The following is a 15,536-nucleotide window of genomic DNA, read 5'->3' as shown; positions in this document are numbered from 1 at the left end:
AGCCTATAAGCCTGTAATACCAACCAGTTTCAAACTAGAGTCCTCAAGTGGCGTACTAAGGAAGGACTGATCAGTTGCCAAAGATTAGCAACCAACCTGAAGATGTCAACGTCAAGGAGAACAACTAAACTCTCGTAAGGTCTGCCTAGTTACTACACTTACATTAGTGTGAACCTTTCCAAACACTTCACTATGCCAGGCACAGAGCTGGGTAAGCCCTTGACCTCGCTTAGTCCTCCAAATGCTGTCAGGTGAGCCCTGGGTTCTATTTCCCTGTGGAGAGAATAGAACTGGGGCTCCATGGCTAAGCAACCAGCCCCTGCATGCCTGGTTAGGAAACGGTGAAGCCAGAGTGCATACTCTTTGCTGAACACTAACACACTGGGAGGGCCTCCCCCGCCCCCCATGCTTATACAGACACAGCATCAAGATCCAAATCACATGGATCCTCAGATGGGATCTGAGCACGGAGTTTCATACCTAACTCTGAGTGAGTCAGTGTGAGCTCCTGACTACTTAAAAAAAAAAAAAAAAAATCCTTGGTTGGATTCACACCCATCCTAGCACTAGAACTACCATCCCGTCTCCATGGTATTGATTTATGGGTCACATGCCAGTACTTGTCTGGTAGAGCGTACCAGGGCTGTAAGACCTGCTAGGGTAGCTATTCTGTTTTCCCCATCAGCTGTCCCTAACCCCTTCTGGGGGCCCGCTAATTCATTCCTCCTGAAGATGCTGGCTCAGCCTAGCGCCGCTTGCTCAGGCCAGCCTATGCAGATTGGCGACAGTCCTTCCTTCTTAAGTGCTTGTTTTTGAAATGATACCAACTCTTCTAATTTATGAATTTTCTGCATCAGTGAAGTCACTTTTTGTTTCCTGCAGAATGACGTAAGGCTGCCCTGCGATGGAGTGAGTCAACAATGAGGACTGTAGGAACTCCCTTCCTTAAGGCAAGAAGGGAACCTCAAGAAACCTTCCATTCTCTCCCTGCCTCTAAGTTACCCTTCCACCCATCATGGCTCAACAGATTCCAGCAGTGATCTTGCAAGACCCCTAGGTTCTGTTGAGTACCCAGGAGGAAGGCCGCCCCAAAGGCTCCCTTCAAAAGGATGTCATGCCACTGCTCCCCTTCGCTCCCCAACCTAAGCCAGCCCAGCGTGATGACATGGTAGGATGAAATTTGAGCAAGGCCTCCTCCGAGGGCCCAGGGTGAGATCAGTGCTTCCCTACATGGGGAATGAGTGGAAAATTCCTTACTGGTGCCAAGCACATGAGCTCCTGCTTTCACTCCAAAGGCCTAAAAATAGAACACAGTATTAACCATCCACACTAGCCCGTTGATACTGTCCAGAAATCGCCAAGTCTAAAAGGCCATTCCTCTGCAATTACTGTTTACTCTAGGACAGGCTTAACTGGAAATGGACCCTTGGGGAACATTCATCTAAACCCCATACAACAGCTGTGTCTTCTTAGCCATCTCTTTTATTTATTTGGTCACGCACATACCCCTCTGTTGCACACTGAGTTCTCTATTCTCTTTAGCGTGATAGGCTGTATTCACAGATGGAATCTGAGATGAGCTAGCCCCATAAAACATCCAACTCTCCCCCTCTACCTCTAGCCTGGAACAGACCACCGCAAGTCGGCTACAGTGACGCCTACATTTCTTCTCACGTTTGGCTCTCCGTGCTAAGGTGCTCACAGACCATGGGGGTGGGGGGGCACTGCTTTCAATCTTTCCCAGTGACACAAACCTGGCAAAGCATAAAACCTGCTAATCATTCCACTAGCTTCAAGTAACTGGGTGCGTGGCCAAGCCCGAAGCCAGCCTGCCACATGCCGTTACTGTAACGTGCTCGGTTGACGGGAGTTATCTGTTCAGGTGGCCGATGTTACCCATGTGAACTTGGTGGCAACAGAAAGTGAAAACGTCCCTCCTTGTTAGCCTCGCCCATGCGATTCTACCTTTGGACATCTGCCACCTAAGCTCCTCCTTGAATCAGAAACCAACAGAACACTCCACTTCTTATTTAAGCTGAACGTTGGGGGAACGGAGGTATCTTCACCCCCAACCCGTCAATTCAGAAATAGGGAATCCATACAAAACAGCACCGCTTTACTCAGTGCCTACTCAGTGCCAGGCAGACATACCAGGCAGGATATTTCTGCCTTCAAGGAGTTGAAGAGTCTCCCAGAGAGTCAGTAAGTGAAAATACAATTATAAAACAATGCGTCAGAACTCAAGCCCTCGGGGCTGTCTCTGGAGAATTCCTGAGCAGAGGATGAACATGCAGGAGGAATGTTGGGCGCCCCCAGGTGAAAGCCGGGAGGATCCTGACACAAAACAGTACCGGAGGCTATTTCTGGGAACCTGTGTCACCTCTATCATACAGGTCCTTCTCTTTCTCTCACCTGTTCCTGCCTCTGCTCTGTGATTCTCCCTGAAGGAGTTCTTGATCAGCTACAAGGGGGCTGATGACAATTTCATAAAATTCACTACAATTCTGAGTGTTTTAACCAGCTGTCCTCTCCCCCCACCACACACACACATAAAAAATATACACATGTTGGGGCATCTGGGTGGCTCAGTTAGTTAAGCATCTGCCTTCAGCTCAGGTCATGATCCCAGGGTCCTGGGATCAAGCCCCATATCGAGCTTTCTGCTCAGTGGAGAGCCTACCTCTCCCTCTCCTTCTACCTGCTTCTCTGCCTGCTCATACACACTCTCTCTCCCCGCCTTCTGTCAAATAAATAAATAAAATCTTAAAATAAAATAAAATAAAAAATAAAAATAAAAATATATACATGTAAGCCGACAGACTCCCAACTAATATCTCATTTTTTCTATCCTTTTAGCCTGCCCTGGAGTCAATGCAGGTAAAACCAATTCAACTATGCAAGTTGGGCCACCTTCTCACAGGCTAAACACAAGAACCACACAGGGAATTAAATAAGACATATATAGAATTATGCTGTTTGAAGAAACTTCCAGATCTTTTTTTATTGTGAATTTCTGAAATTCAAAGTGGACATACACACACATGAAGTTACAAAGAGGTTAAGTTTTTCATTCTTCCCAGAAACAATACTGCTTTTCACCCATGGCTCCATGAGCTCAGGTTAGGCTTTAATTCTACGTGGCAGAACTTTGTCTTCCTAGGGAAATATTTTCTTCTGTATTTCAAAATGAACCAGTCACTAGGAGACATCAACAGAATGCATAAGTCTTCAGTGTTGTTTTCGTACCACCCTTTGTGAACGCTGCATTCATTTTCAATATTAATACGGGGAAGATTGGCCAGATTCATAACATGGCTCTGTGGAAAATTCCTTTGGGAGGTGGACTGACCTTTTGTTTTTCATTTCAGTTATTATGGCTTTAAGGCAGTACCAATGCCCTGCTTTGACTCAGTCAATAAATATTATTTTTTTCACCCATAATTAATATAAGGCACTGTATTTTTGTGTCTGCTTTTCTACTCTGCAATAAAATTTAATATAGACTAGTCAAGGGAAAGTATCCCTCACATTTAATATTCTTAATTACATGTCAGTGTCTGCTTGTGTGCAAAATGAACAAAACCACATCTTGCTTTAAAAGAAATCAGAAAGACTAAACTTAGGGTGCATCACCCAGGCTTTTTCCTGTGTATTGGTGATTACAAAATATCTAGCTTCCTAAGATGCTGTACTTAATAAGGCAAGGCCATACCTCACCTGGATTACTAATCAACAACTAGAAAGGACAGACTCTTAGGGGCCGCAAGGTGAAGGAATGTGAATCCACAGAAGTAATGCTGGGACATTCTGGATCTCAGGGAAAGCAAAAGAAAGGAAAATGAGCCAGTGCTACGATTTTTAATTCCTTTATGCACCCCTGCAGAAGTTTCTTGACCTTCCTGGATTTTATCTTATCACCTTCCCAAATTTATTACTGTCAGGTACTAGATGCCTGGGAAGAACAGTGAGGTACCTTCTCCCAACCCACACCCCTCCCAACAGTGTAGAGAAAAGACCAGCCTTTGTGATTATAATCAACACATTAAGATTAGGGTGGAGATATGCAAAGTAACCCCCAAGGGGTATAGCACAGTACCTAAGCCAGCAAGACAAGTTGATTTGTGGAGAGAGCAAAAGGAGCTTAGAAAAGGCCATCATCAAGGCAGGTGACAATCACGCAGCCTTCTCAAGTACATTTCCGGCTGGAGGGGTGATGGGACACGGACACATAGGCTCTGAGGTCACTGAATGCCTAAAGACCATAACTTGCTGGCTCAGATTCCATTCTCATCAAAGCTTCTTATGAAGCTGGACTTTTTTTTTTTTATTAAAGATTTTATTTATTTATTTGACAGCCAGAGATCACAAGTAGGCAGAGAGGCAGGCAGAGAGAGAGAGAGAAGAGGAAGCAGGCTCCTGCTGAGCAGAGAGCCTGATGCGGGGCTCGATCCCAGGACCCTGAGATCATGACCTAAGCCGAAGGCAGAGGCTTAACCCACTGAGCCACCCAGGTGCCCCTGAAGCTGGACTTTTGACTCTAAAAAGAAATACCTGTTTCTCAGGCTTGTTATGGTTTGTTTGCTTGTCAGTGACATTTCTTATTGTTAAAAAAAAAAACAAGTTGGCACTCTAGTTTACATCCAGTTTATTTCTCTCAATAACTCAATGCTCCTAAGAATGATCAGCTCTGGAAGGCTAAGGGTAAAGAGTTTCTGTGTGTGCAGGGGTGCTGGCTGGATCCTGCACTCAGACTTTGAAATCCATCTGTGTGTCCCAATGGCCTTCCCTGGTAATACCTTTCCTTTCAAAATACCTATAGAATGAGTCCTTCTATAGATTGCCTCTCTGTTCGAAATCCCAAGATGGATTTCTACTGCTTATAACTCAAGTTAAAAAACTTGGGTCTGGCTTTCAGCCTGGAAAATATTTCCCCAGCACTCCCTATGTGCCTGGGTTTCCCACTGTGTTTACACTCATCTTTCATCAAACGGGGCTAACACACCTTGACTCATGCACTCCTTGCTTAGAATTACATTCCTGTTCCTCACACAGTTCATTAAAACTCCACCCCGTTCCTCAAAGTGAGTTCATGTTCCATTTTTTCCAGGAAACCTTGCCTAAGATTACAGCATGGATTTCTCCTTTCCCTAGATTCCAGAAACAGGCATGGACAGTGTCACATGACTTTCATACTCCAGTTTTCTACTCATGTATTAATTGGTCCACATGTGCTATTGTTGCCTCCCCAGCTTGTAATTTCTCTGGGCAAGATGGAAGTACGACCCACCAAATAACTGGTCAACTCCACAGGGCAGGCTGGGCCCTTCTGAGACTTCTTTGACAGCCCCCATAATAACTGGGCAATAAATCTTGTAGATACTGTAAACCAGTGATAAATATTGTCCATGAAGAAGTTTTTTGAAAAGCTGAAAATACATAAAGCACAATCAGCTTTAAAAAACCATTTGCTCATTTAACACATTTTTATTTATTTTATACTTCAGGCAAGATTCTATACTTTCTCCCAGTAAATAAAGGCGAAAGCAGCATCTTCGGGTTTACATTTCTTAGCCTCATCTTTGAAACTATTACTTAAAAGTATAAAGTATCTTTAATTGTCCCACGACTCTTTATAGAACATATTGAAGCTACACTGTAATTAGAAATTGTTTTAACATTTCAAAAATTGAGTTCTCAAAGTTAAGTTTTTTTATTTTGTGCCCATATAAAGTTCTGGGGAAATGTTTCTTTCTTTCTTTTTTTTTTTTTTTTTGTGGTTGATTAGGCTGGTCTAAAGGAAGCAAGGTTTATCAATTATTTCATCAGGCCTCTTTGAAATGTTGATGCTGGGATTGTTAGAGCTAATGAACAGACTGGTAGATTTTTTACCTTGGGATTTAAAGAAGCTGGAGACTGGAGAGGAATCCCGTAATACCCTCAGCATCCAATGCCTGGCCCTATAGGTAACCGCTGAATAAACAAATGATTTTGGCATCCTGCCTGTGAAGGTATCCTTACGGGCAGTCAACTAAATAAAACAATGACTTTTTTAATTTTAAAAAAGAAAATCCTCAATTCCTAAGATGAGCACCTATGACTATGTAGTTTCAAAACCTCCCTAGGGATATGCTCTGAACTATGGCAAAGGAAAGTCAAGACATATGGTTTATACCTAATGAGAAAGTTGACAGATGGCAGTTTTTAAGTTTTCGTCCGGAAAGAATAATTTGCAGTAAGTTTGAAGTTGCAAAGTAGAAACATTTAAAAGTTAACTTAAACATCACACTGCTGAAGAGAAGACATACTATTTGACTTCCAAAATCTCCAAATTAAAGAATGACACAGGGATGATTATTGTCAAGAACTTGATTTGAAACCCAAAAGGAGGACAGAGTCACTTTAAACTTTATTTTCTCAAAGAAGGCCTGCGGATGTCAGCTTCTATTTCTAAAACCTTTGAACCATGACTTAGGAATCTGGACATTGTAATGTTGTTGTACATTCAACAAATTCTTCCCTTTTATTACAACTACCGTGACAAAGCTTCTTTCAACACCTTTTGGCGACCACTTCTCTTGAAAAAGGGCTTAATCGCTTCGATATCAAATTTGCAGATAATTGAGTGCAAATGTCTTTTATTTGTATTTGTTAAAAGCTCATGAATGTGTATATAAATATTTTAGTTCATACTCATGGTAGTAAAAGCAAAACCCATTGAAAACAGTTACCCCTACTGGAACAAAACTACGGGTAACTTTTAAAATATCAGTGTAATTTTCCTAGGTCAAAGTTCATAAACAGAACTGATAACGAAGATGTTCCCAAGTGACCGCCTTGTAATGAGTTTTATATTAAACTATTTACTTTCCTTCACCTGGTCACACACTATACCTCAAGCTATCTATATAGCCGATGCCCATGTGGGTAGAGAAGAGGCAATTTCAACCCTTTATTAGGTCCCATTTCATGCATCTTGGAGAAATCCAAATGTATGTGAGAAAAAAAAAATCACAGAGACAAGATTTTGTGCCAACATAATTTCTAGTAGTGAAATTAACAGCATCTCCCAACCTCTGTGTAAACTCAGAAGCAAATGTCAAAAGCAAAGAAAGGCTTTGTGTTGGAATTGTCATACAGTTCTCACTTGCTCCTGCTCTATTCTCAGGTCCCTGGCTGTGAATTTTCCTTCCAGTGAAGACTCGAATACACCCTCCCCTCGGACTCCGGGGCTGCTTAAGGTTTTACCTCTATGTTATTCACCCCTGTGTGATGCAAAGAAGTACAGCGAGGACAACAGCACCCTGCTTTCTTTTCTGACCTTAAGGATATAAATTACAAGGATGAATGTGGTTTATAAAAAAGAGTGGCAAACTTTCAAAGTTAGCAGTTGGCCAAAAGAAGCATGTCTAGCTCATCTAAATTCCCCACCGGAGCGTCTGGGGTTTCATAGGTACATTAAAATGCATTAGGAATATTCCAAGGATTTCTTGGCAGTCTGGATTTCAAGATGTTTGAGCGGAGCCCTGCTGTTTCGGGCAAATGCAACAGCTGCATTTAAGACTGTAGGAATAGAGAATTATGTAAGGCACTGCAGAGTAGGTGAGACCAAATGTTTCTGCAAACGGCACTCACAATTCAGCACACTGGAACCCGTAAGGGCAGCCTCGGGCTCACCAACAAAGCGCACACACATAGGAGGGGAGAGAGACAGAGGTGGCTGGCTCAGGCTTTCTCTCTGCTCTTTCAAAGGAGGGAGGGGAGAGAAGGGAGGAGGAAGGCAAGTACCGTCTTGTCCAGGCACTGAAGGCAGTTATAAGGCTTGGAGCAGCAGTGGCCCATCCCGGCAGGCTGGCTGGCAAGGGGCCCTCCTTCATTCAACGTGTCAGCGGGTAATTCCTAAGGCGAGGTAATGGCTCAGGCGAGAGGGGTGCGCCGCCGGGAGCTGTCACAACTTCCATGTGGTCCCCCTCGGCTACCTTATTTCTCCTAATAACTTCAGGAATCCGGAGCCGGAGGAACGGGAGGAGGAGCGCAGCGCGGTGGCGGCGTTAGGCTCCTGCTGCTGGGAGGGGCAGGGCGGGAGCTGGGAGGGGAGGGACAGGCGGCTGGGAGGGTCACTTTGCCCCTGGAATCCTCTGAAGGAGGCAAATCAATAGTCGCAGAACCAGCAAGCATTTCCCAGCGCCAGCTCCCTGGGAGGCCAGCCGCCTGCCCTTCCCGGGCGCCGCGGCCGCTCCCACCCAACCCCTGAGCGCGCCGATGCGCCTCTGCGCGCCGCAGACACGCCTGGAGAGGACGCAGGATACACAAAAGAAGAGCCTGGTCTTCCACGGGTACTCTGGACTGAGCCCTGCGGAAGCCGCCGGGAGGGACTGGGCTCTGCTCGAATACAGGCTTGCTGTGTTCCTGAGAAGTACAGAACCCTATAGGCGTGAAGTATATGGTCTTTCCTCCATGGAGCTCCTCCTCTGAGTACTGCTTGCTGCTGGGAACCACCAATGGCTCATTTTCAAATCGGTGTGCCGTGAACAAATTTGCCTTATTTGATGGTATCTTTGTAATTGAGATATCAATGTGGAATCGCTTGCGGAGGCAGACATGCACAGACCATTCAAGTGGTTTAAGTAATTAAAATTGGGGTTTGGGGCAAATCTTTCTGCTGGGCATATTAGCATAAAAGCCCTAGAGGACTTGATCTTTCTAGGCAATGAGTAATTTTTCAAAACAGTTAAAAATCAGAAAGAGAAGGGGATGGAGGCAAAAGCCCCTCCCCCCCAAAGAGATGTGGTATTGAAAACATATATATTTATGTAATCTTAAAAATAAAAGAGGCAATAAAATAAAATAAAATAAAATAAAATAAAATAAAAGAGGCAAATGTTTATGAGGTCAACTTGATAATTCCTGATAACTCAAAGAAGAAACCCTGCAATGTACCACATGAAGAAATGTACAATTACCCCTTGGCCCGCTAAATTTGTAAGATTATGAACAGACAATAGTTGTAAAAATTAGATAATTTTACTAACTTGAGATCTTCCAAGGAGGTTTGAATTAAGGAGTACAGGCTATTTCAATTTGCTTGGAGAGAGGACAAGGCTATTTGGTGATCAAATACAAACAGACTGAAAAGTGTGCCCTAAACTTGAAAAAATAAGTTCAAACCTTTCTTCAAAGCTCACCGGTAAACACTTGGGTAACAACTATACTAAAAAAAAAAACAAAATAAAACAAAAAACTAACAGGTAACTTAGCATAGTTGTTTAGGAAGGAAACATGGCTGTATCTACCAAAATTGTATGTATGTATTTAAATTAAATTCCTATCAAAATTTTAAATGTATATCTCCTACATTAATACTCATGTAAATATGCAAGGATATATGCATAAGGATATTCCATTTAGTACTATTTCTAACAGCATAGAAATGGGAAACATCCTAGATATCCAGCACCTTTCCACCATATGGAAACATTGTTGAATGAGGAAATAAACTTTTATAAAACACAAAGCCAAACTATACACATAGACCCATTTGTAAATGTCCAGAAGAAAGCTTCTGGGAAAATGCACACTGTTCAGAGAAGAACATCTTACCCTTGGGAAATGGGAAATAGGAGTAAGAGAGCAAATTTCCACTTTTTTTTTACCCTCTTGCCAGCATGTGTGTGTGTGTGTGTGTGTGTGTTTTAAATTAATTAATTAATTGAGTGATTGATTTTTATTGTTTGAAAATAGAGGGCTCTGGTGGAAGACAGTGAGCACAGCCCAAGCTAGGTCATGTCAGAGGCACCAGCCTCCCTCCCTCTCACACAGGCTTACTCTCTGAAGCAGGAAGCCTGGACACACCTCTCAGAGGGAGAGAAGCTCATGCCACCCTGAGCTGAAACCTGCATGGAGAGCTGTTCCTGGGACTTTTGAAACCTTGGGAGAAGACCTTTCTATTGCAAGAAGCAGTGCGTTGGTGCACCCAGGTTCACAGCAGCCCAAAGGCGGGAACAACTCAAGTGTCCACTGACTGATGAATGGACAAGATGTGATTTATTCATACAGTGAAATATGATTCAGCCTTAAAAAGGAAGGGAATTCTGACGCATGCCTCTACGTGGATATAACTTGGGGACATTAAGTGAAGTAAGCCAGTCACGAAAAGACAAAGAGACTGTATGATTCCATTTATAGGAGGTACCCGGAGCAGTCAAATCCGTAGAGACAGAAAGTAGAATGGTGGTTGCTAGGGACTAGGGGGTGGGTATTTGCAAGATAAAAAGAATCCTAAAGATTGGTTGCATAAAATGCAAATGTGCGGCATGCCCCTGAGCTCATGTCCACTGAAATGGTTAAAATGGTAAATTTTTTGTCACGTGTATTTTAACACAGCTATCTATCTATTTTAAAGTGGTGATTTGCGTTCTACCTGGAGACAGACAGTCCTTGCACAAGAGATACCTATCTGATCAAGTCACGGATAGAGCAAAGCCCCTGCTGTAGAAGGAACCAGCAGGATCTGGGGAGGTGCTAAGAAGAACCACCGTAATGTACTTCTCCCCACAGTAATGTAAAGCATGACTTCTTTGGCACAATTGTCTTTCTGCACCTTAGGAAACTGTTTCTTTCTCCATTAGAATGTAGATTGCACCGTACTAGAAAATTACTTCTTGTTGTTGGATGATGCATGGGAGCGCTTGCCCACCCAATGGCCCATGGGAGATTAGGGTGGGGTTCAGAAGGCTGCACAAGAAAGCCAGGATTCAGCTCCCCCCGCCCTTTTATTCACAGCTTATTATTTTTAACACTTACTAATAGGAGATATTTAAAACCACTGTACTTTTTAATTTGCATTTCTTTGCACAAGTAATTTGTTCCTTAGCAATACGCATTTTCTCTTTTGTGAATTATGTATCTATAGTCTTTGCCTGTTGGTATCCTAGGGTTTTTAAAGTTATTTCTGTAAAGCTGCCTGAATTTTCTTTTTTATCAGTTTCAGAGGTAGAATTTAGTTATCATCAGTTGCCTAAAACACACAGTGCTCATGACATCAAGTGCTCTCCAGCTTCCCTTCTTGTGCAGAAGGCAGTAAGGGCAGGCGACTGGGGTGGCCCAGCCCATCCCACAAGGAGTTGCTGAGATCGCAGGCATGGTAAGATCTCAGCACAAATAACCCGGATTTTGAGAGACGCACTAATGTCCTGGAGTTGTGCCATGTTTCTTTCCTTATACATTAAAACGCTTGAAATCTACTCAAAAATGGAGGGATAAATACAAAGGACCTTCATATACCCATTTCTTGTTTCAACAGCGGTCAAGACTTTGGCACATTTCCTCTATTCCCCTTTTTTCCTTTTTTTTTTTTTTCCATGCCTCCAACTCCCAGATTCAGCAATTAAAGAGATTTTTCTTACTTTATTTCCATGTGTCCCTTTGATTTTCTTAAAGTATTTTGAAGCAAAACCTAGCACACTTTATTATGCACTGGTAAAAATTATGAACATTTTTATATAATCACAATGTCATTAAAACACCAAACAAACACCAAACAATACATCCTTGGCATCTAATGGCTACTTCGTAACAAAATTTTCCTGATTTCTCAAATTATTTTACTGGTTTAGCTGGTTTTCTTGAGAAACTAGGTCCACAAACTACACTTGGTGTTGTCTCTTAGACCTAGTTTGTCAACCCCAGTGCCCTCCCACTGCCCTCCCTTTTTTTTTTTTTTTAAGATTTTATTTATTTATTTGACAGACAAAGATCACAAGTAGGCAGCGAGCGAGGCAGGCAGAGAGAGAGGAGGAAGCAGGTTCCCTACTGAGCAGAGAGCCGGAAGCAGGGATCAATCCCAGGACCCTGAGATCATGAACTGAGCTGAAGGCAGAGGCGTTAACCACTGAGCCACCCAGGTCCCCTACCACCCCTCTCCCCCACCCTCCCTTTCTAACCAACCCCCAGCCCTGCCCCGGGAGCTGACTTGCTCAGAAACTGGGTTGACTGCCCTGTAGAATGTCCCACATTCTGGTTTTGCCTCTTTGCTTCCTTTGTCATGCCATTTCCCTTGTTCCTACATCCCTGAAATGAAATGTTCTTGCGGCTGGATGAGATTCAGGTTTCATTTACTTGGGCAGCAATATCTCAGCTGTGATGTTGTGTGTGTACTATATTATATCCCACCAGGAAGCACATGATGTCTGGCTGGCCCATTTTTAGTGAGGCTACCGTGGATCAGGTGTGACAGCTTCACCTCCTCCTTGTAAAATTCCCCATCAACCTTTCCTCTAACAGATGATTCCATCTGTTAGTGATTATTCCTGAATCAATTATTTCACTGGGACTTAGAATAGGATGTTCTGATCCCATCACACTTCTGCATTTACTAGCTGGAATTTTTTTACGTACGAAAAAATTTTTCATCATCGACTAGGGTGACTTCAGTTCCCTGCAATACAGTTTATTACAGGAAAGATGGGATCAGTGCTTAATCCTTTCAAGTGCCAATATTTTGAAGGAAGACTTGGTGTTGTGATGGTACCCAATGAGGTTGTTTTCTTTCTCTCACTCTTTCAAAATATTATAAACATATTTTTATGTTAATACACACAATGTGTCTTAGTCAGTTGCATTTATTATCCTTTTTAGACGCTCAGTTTATTTCATCCCTGGCCAATGAGAGCACCTTCTTGTTGGTCCCTGTGCTCTTTTAACACAACTCTACACTCCTCGCCTTCTGTATCCTAGGCTCATCTCAGATATTTCCTGCTTCAGATCTGGGAGCAGCCATCCCCTCCATGAGCCCTGGCTCCTTCTAGTTGGGAATGAGAATTAGATATTAAAATCCAGTGCCTGTTTTTTGTCTTTTGAGGGCCTCCTGGTAGGAGTAAGATTTTCCTTGTAGGAAGTGACCACCCCCAGACAAAACGTCCTTAGGTCACTGAAGAAATTGGGATGGGGCCCTGGGCTGGGGATAGGAAATGACAGTCCTTCCCTTGGGCTTTTAGAAGTGGAAAAATGCTCAGTGAAACTTCCTTTGAGGGAGATAAACTGGACATGTAACATGGTAGCAAGCCTAGGGCTAGGGAGGGAGGTACCCTCCACCATAAAATTTTCTAAGGAGTCTCCAAAGTGTTTGAATATCTGAAAAAAAAGACTGAACTTCTTGAAGACATACAGAATGGGGGTTTAGACTACTGTAATTTGGCATAAAAGGAAGCTGTGACCTCATAGGCTGATGAAATCTGGGACATTTTTGGTTCTCAATATTTTAAAAAGTTTGAGATGGTTTTAATTCTTTGCATATTTTCATACACTGGGACAGGAGTGAGCCTTTAGCAAAGTTAGAAGGTCTGTTGGTATATATTTTCAGAGAAAACCTTATAAATGCTCTATGTTTTAGAGCAATAACTAATTTATTTTAATTTTTAAATTGTATTTATTTTTATTTTTTATTTTTAACCAAAGATTTTTATTTAACTATATTGTTTCAATTTTTATAATAATCATACACTATCCTTAAAATTAAAAATAAATTTGAAAACTTTTTTTTTTAATTTTATTTTTTATAAACATATAATATATTTTTATCCCCACGGGTACAGGTCTGTGAATCGCCAGGTTTACACACTTCACAGCACTCACCATAGTACATACCCTCCCCAATGTCCATAATCCCACCCCCCCAACCCCCCTCCCCCCATTAACCCTCAGTTTGTTTTGTGAGATTAAGAGTCACTTACAGTTTGTCTCCCTCCCAATCCCATCTTGTTTCATTTACTCTTCTCCTATCCCCTTAACCCCCCATGTTGCATCTCCTCTCCCTCATATCAGGGAGATCATATGATAGTTGTCTTTCTCCGATTGACTTATTTCGCTAAGCATGATACCCTCTAGTTCCATCCACGTCGTCGCAAATGGCAAGATTTCATTTCTTTTGATGGCTGCATAGTATTCCATTGTGTATATATACCACATCTTCTTTATCCATTCGTCTGTTGATGGACATCTAGGTTCTTTCCATAGTTTGGCTATCGTAGACATTGCTGCTATAAACATTCGGGTGCACGTGCCCCTTCGGATCACTACGTTTGTATCTTTAGGGTAAATACCCAGCAGTGCAATTGCTGGGTCATAGGGTAGTTCTATTTTCAGCATTTTGAGGAACCTCCATGCTGTTTTCCAGAGTGGTTGCACCAGCTTGCATTCCCACCAACAGTGTAGGAGGGTTCCCCTTTCTCCGCATCCTCGCCAGCATCTGTCATTTCCTGACTTGTTAATTTTAGCCATTCTGACTGGTGTGAGGTGATATCTCATTGTGGTTTTGATTTGTATTTCCCTGATGCCGAGTGATGTGGAGCACTTTTTCATGTGTCTGTTGGCCATCTGGATGTCTTCTTTGCAGAAATGTCTGTTCATGTCCTCTGCCCATTTCTTGATTGGATTATTTGTTCTTTGGGTGTTGAGTCTGCTAAGTTCTTTATAGATTTTGGACACTAGCCCTTTAACTGATATGTCATTTGCAGATATCTTCTCCCATTCTGTCAGTTGTCTTTTGGTTTTGTTAACTGTTTCCTTTGCTGTGCAAAAGCTTTTGATCTTGATAAAATCCCAATAGTTCATTTTTGCCCTTGCTTCCCTTGCCTTTGGCGATGTTCCTAGGAAGATGTTGCTGCGGCTGAGGTCGAAGAGGTTGCTGCCTGTGTTCTCCTCAAGGATTTTGATGGATTCCTTTCTCACATTGAGGTCCTTCATCCATTTTGAGTCTATTTTCGTGTGTGGTGTAAGGAAATGATCCAATTTCATTTTTCTGCATGTGGCTGTCCAATTTTCCCAACACCATTTGTTGAAGAGGCTGTCTTTTTTCCATTGGATATTCTTTCCTGCTTTGTCGAAGATGAGTTGACCATAGAGTTGAGGGTCTATTTCTGGGCTCTCTATTCTGTTCCATTGATCTATGTGTCTGCTTTTGTGCCAGTACCATGCTGTCTTGATGATGACAGCTTTGTAATAGAGTTTGAAGTCCGGAATTGTGATGCCACCAACTTTGGCTTTCTTTTTCGATATTCCTTTGGCTATTCGAGGTCTTTTCTGGTTCCATATAAATTTTAGGATTATTTGTTCCATTTCTTTGAAAAAAATGGATGGTACTTTGATAGGAATCGCATTAAATGTGTAGATTGCTTTAGGTAGCATAGACATTTTCACAATATTTATTCTTCCAATCCAGGAGCATGGAACATTTTTCCATTTCTTTGTGTCTTCCTCAATTTCTTTCATGAGTACTTTATAGTTTTCTGTGTATAGCTTCTTAGTCTCTTTGGGTAGGTTTATTCCTAGGTATCTTATAGTTTTGGGTGCAATTGTAAATGGGATTGACTCCTTAATTTCTCTTTCTTCTGTCTTGTTGTTGGTGTAGAGAAATGCAACTGATTTCTGTGCATTGATTTTATATCCTGACACTTTACTGAATTCCTGTACAAGTTCTAGCAGTTTTGGAGTGGAGTCTTTTGGGTTTTCCATATATAGTATCATATCATCTGCAAAGAGTG

The 15,536-nt window shown here is 42.3% G+C and overlaps 1 protein-coding gene across 2 annotated transcripts in view; it reads right to left on the bottom strand.

Annotated features, from left to right (window-relative positions):
• LOC111158574 (microtubule associated scaffold protein 2) overlaps nucleotides 1-15,536 on the bottom strand; it is a 586,722-nt gene that overhangs the window by 63,573 nt on the left and 507,613 nt on the right. The window contains exon 1 of one of the 2 annotated variants that reach the window (XM_022520695.1): nucleotides 7,786-7,839. The exons of the other annotated variant lie outside the window; for it this stretch is intronic. Within the exon in view, the coding sequence (XP_022376403.1) occupies nucleotides 7,786-7,839 (54 nt within the window). Of the gene's footprint in view, nucleotides 1-7,785; nucleotides 7,840-15,536 lie in introns of those variants that run through there. 2 annotated transcript variants of the gene reach the window in all.

This window comes from Enhydra lutris, unplaced genomic scaffold, assembly GCF_002288905.1.
Source record: "Enhydra lutris kenyoni isolate GAN:26980312 unplaced genomic scaffold, ASM228890v2 scaffoldscaffold60, whole genome shotgun sequence".
Lineage (NCBI taxonomy): Eukaryota > Metazoa > Chordata > Mammalia > Carnivora > Mustelidae > Enhydra > Enhydra lutris.
This window is presented reverse-complemented; position numbering and strand designations above follow the sequence as displayed.